At 40.9% G+C, this 16,404-nt stretch overlaps 1 protein-coding gene across 2 annotated transcripts in view; it reads left to right on the top strand.

Annotated features, from left to right (window-relative positions):
* The window catches only part of USP45 (ubiquitin specific peptidase 45), a 142,575-nt gene that overhangs the window by 108,034 nt on the left and 18,137 nt on the right, over positions 1–16,404 (top strand). For both annotated transcript variants that reach the window (XM_073675755.1, XM_073675754.1), the window contains exons 9-11: positions 3,169–3,256; positions 14,812–14,893; positions 15,760–15,851. In XM_073675755.1, coding sequence (XP_073531856.1) covers positions 3,169–3,256; positions 14,812–14,893; positions 15,760–15,851 — 262 coding nt within the window. The remainder of the gene's footprint in view (positions 1–3,168; positions 3,257–14,811; positions 14,894–15,759; positions 15,852–16,404) is intronic.

Below are 16,404 nucleotides of genomic sequence, written 5' to 3'. Positions count from 1 at the left end.
GCAGCATGCCAGGTAGAATCTATTGTCCTGTGCTCCCTGCCGCACTTTTTATTGATTGTCATTCTTTCACCAGTTGTTTTTCAGCAGACCAGCAAGTCTCATCATGGGATAACTTATGCATATGTTTGATGTGCTTACGTATACATTTGTCACGAATCCCCCGCTCACTTTGTCCTATGGGCGCAGTGAGTGACAGCTCTTCTGCCCAGATGGCGAGGCGTACAGGGCTGTCAGTATTGTGTATGGGATAAGCCAGCCGCCCTAAAAAGCAGGGTAGTCAGCATGCTGGAGAGTCTGGACTGTCCTCATACTAATTAGGGACATTCCAGCTGCCCAGTTAGGGGCTGGGGTGTGCTGTTCCCATGCAAATTTAGGATTGCCCAGCAGCCCAATCACAGGCTTGGCTTGCTTGGCTTGCTTGGCTTCCTCCAAGTGTCACCCTTTCAGGGTTATTCCCTGGCTATTTAGCTGGCTGGCAATGGGTCAGACCATTGTCAGTTGTAGCTTTGCTTGGTAGAGTGCGTTCTTGTGCTTTAGTGTTCTGTTCTGATATTTTACTGCCTGACCTTGAACTTTGCCTTTGACTATTCATTTGCCTAGCTCCTTTGTCTCGAGAGACGCCGTTTTGGACTTCTGACCTTGGACTGTGATCATGACCTGTTTACTCTTTTGTCCTGCCCCTGTGACTTTGATGTACACTTTTGGTATTTGACCCCGGACTTCTTGACTCCTCTGCCTCATGGTTTGTCCGTGAGAAGTGACGATCGTCAGCGTCGCACATTTTTGTTGCACATGTATTATCACTGAAGGCCTAACTGCTGGGTGGTACCCAGGGAGGTCAGTGGTGCATTACATTTTCCATTCAATATGCATCTCAATATATAATTAGATAGATAGATTTATTTTTTTTATACCGCCAGCATATTCTGCAGCATTTTACATTTTAGAGGGAACTTGTACAAACAATAAAGAACAAAACATAACTCAGATACCAAAAGGAGTGAGGGCCCTGCTTGCAAGTTTATAAAATATGAGCGATATATACAGTAATGGCCGAAAGTGTTGGCACCCTTGAAATTGTTCCAGAAAATGAAGTATTTCTCCCAGAAAATTATTGCAATTACACGTTTTGTTACCCACGTTTATTTCCTTTTGTGTATATTTTAACAGCACAAAAAATCGGCAAATTGATCATAATTTCACACAAATACCCAAAAATGGAGTACGCCCCTGCCATCTACTCTGGATATCAAATTTTTTCGTAAGTTTTGCTTCCTGAGGTGATTTTGATATAAACCCATTCAAGCTAAGCAGAAATATAATTTCTGATAGTCTGTATCACGTAGAAATTTTGAGAAACATTAGATTAAGTTTTACTGATTTTGCAGCATTTAAATGTTACCCGCAGCATAAGTCCAACTGAACCAAAAGTGTTTTGCTCTTGATTTTTGTTTGTACTCAACATCCAATGCATCCAGTATTAGTGTCCAGCAATAGTCAGCTAGCCTTGATAACACTTTTCCATCGTGGCAATATCTTGGTGAAACCGTTGGTTTTCAACTCCTCAGACAGTTCTTTTCTCCTCTTTCTGTTCTCCATGCTTAATGTGGCACACAATGCAAAGCTTGAGTCAACTTCTCCCCTTTTTATCTGGTTTTAGATGTGATTTGCATATTGCCCACACCTATTACTTGTCACAGGCGAGTATGAACAAGCATCACATGCTTGAAGCAAAGTTGTTTACCCACAATTTTGGAAAGGTGCGAACAATTTTGTCCAGCCCATTTTCGGGGTTTTGTGTGAAATTGTCCAATTTGCCTTTTTTTCTCTTTATGTGCATAACAAAACGTGTAATTGTGTGTGTGTGTGTGTGTGTGTGTGTGTGTGTGTGTGTATGTATATGTGTGTGTATACAGCTTACAATCAGGGGCACCAGACACCTCTAGCTAAGTGCTTCCTCAATGATTGGGCAGGGCACTTAAGTGCTCTGTTCATTACTTATATGTATGATCAGTGCAGGGCAGGAGATGAAGCAGAAGGAAATGTGCACTTTACAGAGGGAACACAATGTCAGTACACCACATGACACTTCTCTGGGGCTTGGTGTCGTAAATAAAAGACCAGAATCAAAAGAATTATCCCCTTAATAATAATTTTTATTCATATAGCGCCAACATATTCCGCAGCACTTTACAAGTCAGAGGGGGCATGTACAGACAATATCCGATATTACAGAATAACGAGGAGAGAAGGCCCTGCTCGTAAGTTTACAATCTATTAGGAAATTAACCACCTATACTACCAGGGAACATCATGTTAACCCTCTGATACACCCTAGACCTGGGACCAGCAACCACTCCAGCTGTTGTGAAACAACAACTCTCAGCTTTCCCTGACATCAACCAGCTACCAGGCAACTGCCAGAGCATTCAGTAAAACCCCCGGTTACTGTTCTTTGTCCTAGACTAACATGTAATAATTAGAGATGGTCAAAAAGATTCGCAGGACTCTGGTCCGGCAGCTATATTTGTAGTGCATCGCTACCGGCTAGAGTCCTGCAAACCTCTTTCTACGTGTCCAGTTACCCAGCTCCTCTGATTAGTATTCCCTGCTTGTCATTATGTGCCCAGGCGTCACACTGAAACAGGGATGCTGCACCAGCCATACAAATCATAAGAAAAGCTGGGACTTTCGGCAGGTAGGAGGAGATCCACAGCCATGGACTACTGGTGTGGCCACTTGTGATCTTTTCTACTAAGAAGCTTCTATTCTACTCTCGATAAGCAGAAAATAAAGCACATACACCCTTCCAGTTTCCTAGTCCAACCGATATTAATTTCCACTTTTATTCTGGACCACCTAGGAATGAATTAACATTACACACACCCTTGTAGTTTTAATTAGTATGAATGTTTATTTATACAGTCTTGCAATCTGAGAAAACTCTGTTTTTAGATTGAATTTGTTAATTCTTTCAATTTTACATATTCATGTTAGTTGAATGCAATATTTGGCTCTCCAGCTGTCATGAAACCACAAGTCCCAGCATGTCGTTGAATTCTGCAGCTGTACAACAGCTCTTTTGTGATGATCTTGTAGTTTATGTTCTTATTAAACACTTCACGCATTCTCTTGATGTAGTGCTACCTACCTTTGTATCTTATATAGGGCTCCTCGATTTAAAACTTTCCAGCAGCAAGATAGCCAGGAACTACTTCACTATTTGCTGGATGCTTTACGTCTGGAAGAAACAAAGGTAAGTGGCTTTCTTTTAGGCCACTTCATACATAAAGACCCATAGATTGATATTGATAAGTTTCCAGATTGCCAGACGTAATGGTTTATACTACATGCAGATAGAAGCATATGCGAAGTTAGAGTGAAGGGGCATTTACACGGCAAGATAATTGTGAAGAACGTTGCTAAACACATGTAAACCGGCTGCCAATCACCCGATGATCAAGAAAGACGCTCATTCATCGGTGATGTGATCTTTTGAGCAGCATGAAAGATCTTCTTGTCGGCAGGACATCGTTCTGTGTAAACAGGACTCCATGGCAGCCTATGTGTGCTGAGCTATCCAGTATAGATCGCTCAGTGGCCATCGTTTGCTTTGGTATGACTGTCGAGCAGTAGAAGTTTACCGATTGGCGGTCATGTCAGACCGTGTAAATGGACCTTAATTTTACGATTATAGATCATTTTTAGTATCTGTAATACTGGAGTAAATATGGCTGGAGAAGACAGAAAACTAGTATGACAAAGCTTCAACTATATAATAATATAGACCGTCCATATGTAAGTCGTGTGTTTGAGTCCTGGCAATAATTAACAGATAATACACCGCCAGTTTGGATAGAGAGGATTGTGGTGTAAAGTTAATCTATTCTAGAGACCACACTTGCTACTTTTTAAATTAATATGCAATTGTGTCGCATAGACCAGTCGTTGATATTTGCCCATGATGGAATGGTAGGTGAATAAATTCACCTGTTTTATCATCTGGCAGCGTTCTGTCATCTGTCGCGGATTCGTTCAGAGACATGCTAATAGCTGTATAAAACCACTATACAGAGGTCACCTCCACGCTTTGTGAACTTGAGGAAAAGAACGGCTGGTGACCCCATTTATGCTTCCAGTGGTCTTGACGTCTGTCAGAAAACTACATGCTGAACCTCTGCACTCACCCGTGTATGAGTCATTTGAAAGGGGCTTTGTGCCTGTGTTGGAGACATTGCCAATACTGGTCAGATAGGGGTTGGATTCCACCCTCCGCCACAATTACAGAGCCTGTTTTACAATAATGGTACATTAGTATGAGCATCCTCTGGATCACCCCAGGGCAGCACAGCAGGGGAGCAGCACTATTGAAAGCTCAGCTTTGCTCTTAATTTTTTTTCCCCCCGCCTAACCCCCTTTTCATGGCAATAGAATATGTGACAAAATTAGGATGTCAGGTCTGGGGGTCTGGGGCCCTTAAGCACTGACAGTTGTGTCGATCCTAGCCAGCAGTACCTTGGCTGTGGCTGCATTGTCTTCCATGGGAAATCCACAGCTGTGAACCATGCAATTGTAGTGGAGTGTCACAACCATGTGTTTCTTGATGTAACAATGCCCACAGCAATATGTCTGCCACCAGGATGCTTTTAAGGACATTTACCGTCATGTTGTGTAGTTTACCATTGTTTTATTTGCTCTCTTTACAATGTTATTGGCAGAGTGTTGAGACTTAATCATTAGTATGACGGATACCTTGGAAATAATGTACATAGATACAATACGACATCAATATAATTTAGTATTTCTTTAAAGAAATACTATGGTTATGGTGTGACTTAATTGGGAAAGTTAATAGTATGAACATTAAAATGGCAGTTTTGAATGACATATTCCTTTGGCATTAAGATGAAGTTTTTGTTTTTTTTTTGTTAATTTTATCCACTTTTTTGCAATCTGTTTTATTCTAGTTCACTAATTTTGCGTTTGATTTTCCCATACATAGTGTTGTCCTTGTGTTGCTGTGAGTCCATGTTGCCTTTGCTTGTATGGTGACAGCATGTTCCAGCCTGACAGATGACACTAGGGTTTATAGACCGCTCCTGTCACTGATGTATGGTCCTTGCCGCTTTCATTCATATGAGACCGGACTATATTTGTTACTGCTGCACTCTCTCTCCCCCATTACTATTCAAAAGCTTTTTTTGTGTTTGAACTAAATAAATGGTTTAACTCACTAATCCCACCAGAGGGGGTTAATTACAGCCCTAAACCCCATTTACGTCTTTCTGCTTAGTGACTTGCCTATCGATTTGTCTCCCTGGTAAGTTTTTGACTGTAAAACTAGTGGAAGGGAGGTTATCCACCGATGGGCCATGACTCCCAACAAAACATAAGAGAAGGGTTATTTTACCATTGCTGCTCTGCAGTCAGTGATATATACCTCCTGCTCCAAAAATGTCCAGCACTGACCTAAAATTTCGCTTGTTCACACGTCTGTGTTTAGACTTGAAAGAGAAAAAAATGGTGTCAGTGTCATCAGTGAATGGTCTGTGTCCATTTTTACCATCAGTGTCATCAGGGTTTTTCACATATGGATAAGTAAATTACAAAAGCTTCTCCTATACTTTGCAATGTTAAATATGGACAGCACAGGGATGCCATCAGTGTCCTGTGCATTTATTTCATAGACCCATAGACTTGTAATGGTACTTTTCATCCATGATTCCGGAAAAAAGATATGTCTTCATGAGTTTTGCATGGACGCATGATCCCTAAAAAACACAGGCATGTGAATAGCACCATAGACTATAATGGATGTGTTCTATCCTTGAAAAAAAACATAAACGCCTGAATAAGACCTTATAGGGGGTTAGCAGCCGTGCAGTTCATGGGGTTTACTGCTTCTTTATTTGGTGCCAAGTCCACTGTTTAACTGTGGCTGAATTGGGGTGTCACTCTTTCCAGCTACATGAAATATTTAGATGGTTCCAAATATTTAGAGGGTGTCATAGTTTTTTATTATTAAATGGTTTTTTTTCTAGTTCTCTCCCTATTACTACTCATCTGCAATTGCTCATCTAACGCTAATCGTTCTGTTTTTGAACTAGGTTTCTTTACCTGCCCAGACACTTTGGTATTAAACCATTTTTTGACATATCAATTTTTTTAACCACTTAAATAAAATAAAAAAATTTATGCAAGTATAGAATTGCCATAATTGTACTGACCTGAATCATGATTAAGAGTCATTTTTAGAATGAATGCTGTAAATAAAGAAAAAACACAATCAATGGCATTTTTTTTTCCCCATTTTACAGTACATTCAATGTTACAATGAATTGTGTCTAAGAGGCAACGTTTCTCCTTGTGGAGAGTGACCGGCTCTGGCATGCCAGTGTGAGGAGGCTTATTCGCCATGCAATGCTCCTCTGAGAAATTTAATATGTAAATTGCCTTTTCAAAGAGAAAGAGGACTTGAACTCTGTAGCACCACCTATTGGAAGCTGCAATCCTACAAGTCACAATCAACCCTTTACCGAGTCTTGCAATGTGACTTGGGATAATAGCCAAATCAGCCTCTCACCTAGCCAAATCAGTTCTCATACTTTGCACTGATGAGGGCTAATACCCCGAAACACTGTGTCTGCAAATTGAGATTCTGATTTGGCTTTTATCCTAAGTCATATTGCATGACTCGTTAAAGGGTTGATTGTGACATGTAGGATTGCTGCTTCCAATAGGTGGCGCTATAGAGTTCAAGTCCTCTCCATCTCTGAAGAGGCAATTTGCATACAATGAATGGTGTCACTCAAAACTACATACTTGTCCCACACACACAAAAAAACAAGCCCTCATATGGCTATGTCAATGGAAAAATGAAAAAATGTATAACTCTTGGAAGAAGCAGGGGAAAAAACACAACTAAAAATTGCCTCATCATAAAGGGATTGCACTATTTTTTTTAAACTTAAAAAAAATTGCCATTGGCTTGGGCTAGTACATTTACATTACACATTTGGTGATGTGACCTCCAGCTCCTTAAAGAGGTTGTCCACTACTTTAACATTAATGACCTATCTTTACGATTGGTCATCAATGTATGATCAGTGAGAGTGTAACACCCAGAACCCCCATTGATCAGCTGTTCTAGGTGTCGGTGGCTGCTGGAAGTGCTCAGTTATGGAGCTGCACCGTCAACTGATAGTGGCTGCTCTGGGTACTGCACATCTGCAGTAGTGGACAACATCTTTAATCTCTGCCACCGTCCGTTTAAAGCAAAGGATTTTGTGTCTATGCCTTGACTGGCTAAGCCAAGTCTCTGGAGTGAGCTCTAAATAGTGATGTCGTAGGGGACATGGACGGTAATCCTCGGCAAGTTATATACTGTACAGAGATGGAGAGCACAGAAACCTTGCAGGCTCTACACAGAACAGGTAGTCTTATCAACTTTTGACTTTCAGAATGCGAGAGTGCATTAGAATACATGAATACATTGTCTGATTCACTACTCCTCTACAGTATTCTGAGCCTGTGTGGTGCTTGTGCCAGCACCTGAAATATTATTGATTGCAGGAGTGTCATGGTAACACATACTAGGTCAAGTGACAGGAATGTTGGGTAGTAGAATCAGTCTGCACTGTGATTTATCCATCATGAGACTGTATAAGAGTCTCAGGATGGTTCTATTTAGGTGGAGTGGATTGGGCACATAGGGTGGTAGTATGTGACCTGTGGGTTAGTTACAGCTTTGTTTTTGGGAAATAGTCTAGCACCAGTGAGAGTTGGCAGGAAGTTCAGAATTTAAACAATAACAAATCACAACGATGGTTGAAGGGGAGCTAAACCCCCCAAAAAATATATACATAATGGGAGCTTTCGGGGACTCATTACAAGGATAGCCGGATTGTTTGATATGTGCCTGGAAACCCCCCTTTAATTTTCTTGTAGGTCCCATTTCTTCTGCTCTGCTCTATTGACTGGGCATCACTGCATATATCATGTTGATTGACAACTGGTTCCCCGCTGCCTAACTCAGCGTAGGCGCGCTAAGTTAGTGTGGTTTAAATTGCATAAGCATTGTAGTGTGATAAGTCTGCTAGTGACCCTGATACCTTGCATAGGCTCTCAAAATCAGAATCATTTGCAGAGTTCTATGCACTGCTGATGTACCAACTGACATAATGTAAGTCACAGCGGGGAGCTGGCTGTCCATCAATATGACATCCGCAGTGACGCCCCATCACAGAGCAGAGCGGAAGAGAAGGAACTGTTTTATCGTGACATCACAGGAAGTGAGAGATTCGCTACCAGGAGCAGTTCTGTGATTGCTCTGACCCAGAAAAGATCAGCACACAACAGAACAGGCTGGTCGTTTTCAACTCTTGGCCTATAGGTGCTTCACCCAGTAGTAGATAAAAAAAAAAAAAGTCCCGGGTAACCTCTTTAATTATTTAAATACATCTTATCACTGGCATGTGCCTCACTAGAATGTTACTCCAGTGAGGGACTGGAGTTCATTCCGGACTTAAGTTATACCACTATGGTGGCGTAGCCTTTGAAAAATTTGTCGGACGAGCGAGCTTTGCCATGCTCTGCCCACTTTGGTAGATCTTGCTGGCACTCGTGTGAAAATTTCCACAGTCCAGAAACAACTGTATGCTACAAAAGTTGAAAAATTTTGGGGACTTTCTAAAGTGTTGTATGCCAGAAATCTAGAGAAAGCTCTAATGATTGGGCCCAATGTCTTTTAGTACTGATTACACGGATGTGACACGTTACATGGCAAGGTTTGGTAGGGGCAGATACAATACTGTGACATATTGCAGCTACATATAATCCTCTCTTTTTCAGTACAATCAGCTACCACTCCATTGTATGTATTTGCAGCACTTCACTTTATGAGAAAGACAGGCAATTTCCTTTAATAAAGAATGGTTTTCTAAACCAAAACTCCAATTTTGAAGATTGCATGCCTTACATGCACCTCTATGCACGAGGACAAACAGATTTTGATTTCATTTAGCATCCCTTTTATTTCCAAGTATAGGTCTTGAGGTCTTCCCTTTAACAAATAAGCAAATTGAACCAGGTGTCAGACTTTGAGACCCGAGGTTTCAAATGTAAGTGACAATTGACCCTTAGCGGTATTGTACCAAACATAACACTAAATAATTGCTTTCCTTGAAACTCCGCATGCCTGTTCTTTTTCTATTTCTTACTTGTAAAGCTATTATATGCACTGCAGAGCCCACTTGTCACACAAGTGTAAGAGCTTCTCTGAAGAAGGCTTAGATTGCAGTTAAGACTAGTTGCTCTACTACATTTTACCTTAGAAAATCTATTGTTTTACTTGACGTTCTCTGACCCTATTTTGCTTTGAAGATTCACAAGACTGACCATGAAATAGGTCTTGAAGCAGTCTGTGACACAAGGTGTCCTCCTCTGCTTCATCTTATGAGAACTCAAGTGCACGAGGTTAACAGTGTGTGCTACTAGTCTTCACTTCTATCTGCTTAGATTGGAAGGTACTGTATTTCAGGTATAGCAAATCTTTCGAAATAACGCCAGTCTAAAGGCTTCTCTAGTAAGCCAATACTGATGGTATTGAAGATTGGGGTCATAAATGTCATTTAGCAATTGTGTTGCTCTCAGATTCTCTTAAAAATTGGCCACATATGACTGCCTCTTTGCTTCTGCAGATGTTCAAAGCATTGGGACTGACTACTTGGAGAAAAAACTTCTATTGATATTTCCTACCAGTAGTAAAATTGCAAACCTGTCATATCGCAGTGTCCCAATAGTCAGATTCTAGGGAGAGTGAATGAGTGAGTGCTCAAGAGACCATCACCAGTGAGGCCATATGAGCTTCACATATATTAGTTACGTTCGATGGAATACACTCCATTACGGTTGTATCGCCACCACTATATAATGGTCATTATTTATGAACATATAGACAATGGTTTCAATGAACGTAATAAAGTATGCTAATTTGTTTAATGTTCTTATGTGTATGTAATGGGAGGTAGTGAGGGGAATCCTATATGAGGGTCGTTATGTGTCCCCCAGGCTGTGCATAGAAATATGCTGAACCCGCTGGAGGGTGTTGTAATTACAGCCACAGCTGAGTGTGGACTTGGTCAAACTATTTGACCAAGTCAGATTTAGAAAAACCTGACCTAGGCTTTTATTTTTGGAGAGATCTGTAGGAAGGTAGTGGGATGGATCTCTCCCTTCACTTCAGGTCTTGGGAGTGGCCCATGTCCACGATTCCCATTTAAACTTTCAGGTAAGGGTTGGGTGTGTCAGTGTTGGTTTGCCAGCAGCAGAGCAGAAGGTTCTATATAAGTGCTAATCCCACTCCAGGCTTTTTACTCACCACTCACCTACAACCATTAAAGCACTGCTACCTACTATTTTCCTTGTATGATTAATGGAGTTGTCCAGTGAAAACAAGTTATCACCGATATCCAGGGTAGGTGATAACTTGCTGATTTCTGGGTGTTTCTCCTCTGGGATTCACGCCAATCAGCAGATCAGGGAAATATTGTGTCTATTACAAAATGGCACAGCAGGATGGGGCCTCCAGAGCGATAATTATTGCTTGTAACTGCTCTACACGCTTCTCATGACAAGGTAGCTTACAAGTTTATTTACTTAGTTTTTTTCACGAACCGCAATATGTATAATCCTGGTGCTTATGTACTCAGACTGGTCCGGAAGCACCGTCACTCATCCCTGCATTTTGCATGTATAACCATCATGTCAGTGTGATTGACAAACCAGCATGATTGAAGAGGAAGAGAAGAGGAGATTCTTCGTCCATGCACACACTGGTTGTCAATCATGCCATGGTGGCCATGATAGAAGCAAACTGCAGGGATGGGCGACTGTGCTTGGTACATAAGTACCGGGATTAAACATTGCTCTTTTGCAGCCTGCATCAACAGTTACTTGTAATAAAGACATGGTTTCTAATATTATTTGGGGCCTGATAAAGCACTCTTATTACATTAGTGGTAAGTCCTTTTGATAGGTTGTTATTATTATTATTATTCACACCTGATTTAGAGGCTCCCTCACAGATTTCATCATTTTTATCAAAAAGAAATATTGTAGCATGCTGCGCCTTTATTAAAATTCCAGACACAATGACGAAAATTTGACAGACTGCATTGTATTCAACAGGTTCCTTTCTGTGATGGATCTGTCCTCCATTATGAATTTCATTTTGCATACCAAGTGCAGTACAATTTTGTGTATTGTAATTTTTAAAGTATTGAAGGGGTTTCCACCACATTTTTAAAAACTAGCTAGGTAGATGGGATCATTATATGTGTAGAAAGAAATGTAACCGAGCACTCCAATTCCCTGCTGTTCCAGTGGTCTCATCCCCATCCAGACTTGATACGTCTTGTTACATCAGTCAGCTGACCGCTGATTCCACTCTTTTGCTGACGACATCACTTGCGGTACTGGTGGAGACCACTGGATCAAGGGCACTTGAGCAGGCGGGGGAGTGGGAGAGTGAGCAACACGTTCTTTATAATGTCCCTTTGCACTGGCCAGTTTTGAAAAATGTCTGTCAGATATTTTGTTCCAGGATAAGCAAAAAATAAATATATATATATATATATATATATATATATATATATATAATATACATACACCACACACTGGTCCAAAAGTAGGTGGACAGAAAGTGTAATAAGGTTATGAAGTGGGAGATTTATCAAACACTAAATTGCAGTCGCCTGCATAAGCTTTCCACCCAATAGATTTCAGGATTGGCATGATAGAAGCTCGTGAAATTCCCAATTCCAAAGAGGCTCTTCTGGACTTTTGGACTCTGAACAAATGTTTCAGCAACAAGTTGTTTATTATCTTCTGTACAGACTGTTTTGGGTCGACCAGTTTTTGGAGCATTAAGGATTGAGCCAGTGGCATTGAATTTGTCACAAATGCGGTAAATGGTTTCTCTCTTTGGGGCTTGAGTACCAAATGTTTCAGCATTTCCAATGCTCTGTTAAAATACATTTTCTTTTATCTGTATTTAAATTATTTGTCATTATGTGTTATCTGAATTATCTGAAAAGAAAACAGATTTGGGGGAGATCTATCTGTGAAAACTAGATCTGTGAAACTGGCTCAGTTGCCCTTAGCAACCAATCAGATTCCACCTTTCATTTTCCAAAGAGTCTGTGAGGAATGAAAAGTGGAATCTGATTGGTTGCTAAGGACAACTGAGCCAGTTTCACTTTACACCATGTTTGATAAATCTCCCCCTTCATAACCTTATTACACTTTCTGTCCACCTAATTTTGGAACACCCTGTGTGTGCATGTGTGTATATATACAGTACAGACCAAAAGTTTGGACACACCTCATTTAAAGATTTTTCTGTATTTTCATGACTATGAAAATTGTACATTCACACTGAAGGCATCAAAACTATGAATTAACACATGTGGAATTATATACTTAACAAAAAAGTGTGAAACAACTGAAAATCAAGAGAATGCCAAGAGTGTGCAAAGCAGTCATCAAAGCAAAAGGTGGCTACTTTGAAGAACCTAGAATATAAGACATATTTTCAGTTGTTTCACACTTTTTTGTTAAGTATATAATTCCACATGTGTTAATTCATAGTTTTGATGCCTTCAGTGTGAATGTACAATTTTCATAGTCCTGAAAATACAGAAAAAATCTTTAAATGAGTAGGTGTGTCCAAACTTTTGGTCTGTACTGTATTTGTGTATATATACTGTATATAAATAATGTGTATGTATATAAAATATATTTTAGATCTGTTTATGTTGATGAATCAAAAGCATTTGCTAAGTTTTTTGATTTTAAAAAGATAGTTGTATCTGATACGTTAAATTCTGTGTGAACAGGCGCTTTTTTTTATCACAAAGATTTTTAGGGCAGTTTCTTCTGTAAAATGCACATAAAAAGGCTTCAAATATAAATTGAATAAGCTTCCTTGTGTCTGAAGAGCACACAGTGCTGTTTTTTTTCATGTGGAAGAGACGTACTTCACTTTTTGCTAGAAAAGACTTTCCAAATTCAGCAACTATATCAATTGAAAAAGAAAAATGCCCCAAAATCCGCTGAAAAAGATGTCCCTAAGGCCTCATTCAGATGTTCGTGTTTCACGTACGTATTCGATTTGTGATTGAAGATAGAACCATTCACATGTCTATGTTATTTTGCGGAAAGTGTTTCCAAGCAAAAATCATGGAGACATGTTCATTTTTTTTTACCAGCAGCACGGTAAAAACTCCCAATAAAAGTCCATGAGTCTGTGAAAATCACTGGCATCAGTGTACAGTCCATGTGCTGTCTGTGATTAACATTGCAAAGGATCGGAGAAGCTTTGTAATTTATTGATCCAGATGGGAAAATCAATGATTTTACACTGATGGTAAGGCCTCATTCAGACCTCAGTGATTTTTCATCAGCGTTTCCAGGAGTGGAAGAGCAGTGGCTGTAAACATGCCCAAGCTTTGTGATTGACAGCGGGTGCTGCAGCACATGTGTAACAGATCGAGCTGTCCATTAAGTAATGGAGACATGCTTTCAATAAGGTGGTCAGCAGCATTTATTTCACTCACTTACATAGCGACATTAATTCCTCAGACATTGGAGCTCACAATCTACATTCCCTATCAGTATGTCTTTGGAGTGTGGGAGGAAACCGGTGAACCCGGAGGAAACCCACGCAAACACGGAGAGAACATACAAATTCCTTGCTGATGTTGTCCTTGGTGGGATTCGAACCCAGGACCCCAGCGCTGCAAGGCTGCAGTGTTAACCACTGAGCCACCGTGCTGCCCATTGAAATGCTATTTATCTGCAGATCAACCCCATTGTTCCCATGCCAACACTGTCTCTACCGTCAGCTTCAGCTGTGACGTCACCCCATTTCAGGTTAGGAAACCTCTTTAATGCAGGTGGTGATAGGATACCGATTTGGAATATGGCACTCTATATATTTTCTGCATAAAGGGTTAAATACTTAAAGGGATTGTCCAGGTTTGACATCAAAGTTTACATTCACTCTATGCAGCTGCAGACTTGTGAATCCTCACAGTGTGCGCTGTCGATATTCTCCGGTGCCGGTGGCGAGCCGGGCGGTCTTGTCACACCAAGTATGCAATATGCAGTATTGAGTGAGGCCGCACACGCCTAGTCGGACATGCTTATCGCATACTTGAGGTGACATGAGCAGTCGCTCCCGGAGCCGGAGAATCCTGACAGCGTGCATTGTGTGTGCTGTGCGTATTGTGAGGATCACAAGTCTGCAAACACAGATGGACTGCAGGCTTGTGTACAAAACCTTAGCAACCCATTTAAAGGGATTTTCCAGCCAATAATTTTTATTCATAATAGGGCTCAGAGCTTTTAAAAGTAATAAAAGATATGATCCGCACAATAAGCTATCCCTCGAAGTCCCAATCTGGTGCTCATGCTAATCTGTGCTATCTGGTCCTATCCTCAGCAGACCGGAAATGTCCTCTCAGCCAATCACTGCCTTTGGTGGGTCACTGTGGCCATTGTGTGGCCGAGTTGACATTTTCCTGCCATTTCCAATGTGTCAAGAAAACACAGGGAGGGGGGAAAATGCTGGAAATAAACCTACCGAGAATCACATGGGGCAAGCACCATTTCTAACTGTCCTAACACCTTTTATGAGAAAGTTAACAAAATGCCGTTTTGCACACTTCCATGCTTTAACTTGACAACTTTAACGTATCTTCAGTGTATTTATATTGAGCATGCTCTTATCAGTATTTCTTGTCTCTGCAGCGTATACAATCTGGTATTTTGAAAGCATTTAACAACCCAACTACTAAAACTGCGGATGAGGATACAAAGAGAAAAGTCAAAGGTACTGTGTCATCTGAATAAACACATACATATACATTTATTTGTCACTATTCCCACCTTCCCTTGAGAAAGCTGGATGTGTTCCTTGCGAAACGTGCGTCGGGAGGGAGAGGCACTAGTCCTTCCTACCACCTGGTGGGGCACATTTTTATACTTTGAGGTAATGATCTTGTTGATATACATGGATGTTCATGGGGTGCTTGGGGGGGATCGATTATGATAAGGCACAGCTATATAATTGAGCTGTGGGCTCTAGGAGACGAGCATTACTGCCTATATGATTGCACTATATCATGCAGGAGATAGAGCACTAAGCTTTACAATATTGTTTATATATTTATCTCTTGTGACATACTACTGCTCCTCTCCATCTATCCCTATCGAGTCCCATGCATTCTGATAAACGCAGGATTGATTGATCGATTCTCTACCTCTGTGTCCTTGCTGCTTTTCGGTATTGCCTTTCTTTTGTACACACATCCCTTGCACTTGCAGACTTTTAAATGTGTATTTTTTGTATCAATAAAGTTGTTATATTTTTGTACCAACCCTTAAGACTTCATTTCCCTTTTTTCTATTCTATTTATTTGTCACTACCAGGCTGACATTGTTGACTTGCTGTTTTTCATGATTCACTTTGAAGATGTAGTCGCAGTTTGATACCTTCTAATTTTTGGACCCCTGTATTGTCAACAACACAGGCTCGCACATAGCGTCCTGAACAAGGGCTAGTGATTCTTGAGCGCCATCTAGTGGTTAGTGTGCCGACATTCTGTAAAGCATAATGTGAATCTATACTGTAGTATTGCTGTGTGTTCACACAGATATTCTATGCTATTAACCACCAGTATTTTTGTGTATCTCTAGCATATGGAAGAGAAGGCATCAGAGCTAATTTTATCGACAGAATATTTGTTGGAGAATTAACCAGCACAGTCATGTGTGAAGAATGCGAGAATGTAAGTACACCTCATTATGTGTGTGAAAAAGAGAGGAACATCTCATAAGTGTAAGTAATAACTGCATAAGCTTAAGTTCACAGGATGCATTTTTAATGTGTTAATGAAAACGCTTGTTGATAGGTCTGCCTGGTATAGCAATTCGAACCCGGATGTGCTGTGCTCCAGATTCGCATTGCAGTAAAAACCGCAGCATGACCGTTGTTTGGGCGTTTCCGCCGCAAATTTGCGCCCATTGACTTGCATTGAATCGCAGCAAACACGCAGGTATAATATCTATACTTGCGGATATGCTGCGTTTCAATGAAAGTCAATGGGTGCAAAATCGCGCCGGAAACCCGCTGCGGGTGGTACCCGGGTTGGGAGAGGAGGACTACATCTCCTCTTATCCGACCGCCGATCTCACTGATAACAGCGAGAGCGGCGTGGATGGGAGGAGCAGTAGTCTGCTCTTCCCAGCCCGTGTGCCTGCTGTAAAGAAAAAAAAAGTACAAAATAAACCTCTATACTCACCAGTCCGGCGGCCCCCGTCGGCTGTCCTCTCCTCTCGGCG

This window comes from Phyllobates terribilis, unplaced genomic scaffold, assembly GCF_046119375.1.
Source record: "Phyllobates terribilis strain yellow unplaced genomic scaffold, ASM4611937v1 Scaffold_3__8_contigs__length_932513732, whole genome shotgun sequence".
NCBI lineage: Eukaryota > Metazoa > Chordata > Amphibia > Anura > Dendrobatidae > Phyllobates > Phyllobates terribilis.
This window is presented reverse-complemented; position numbering and strand designations above follow the sequence as displayed.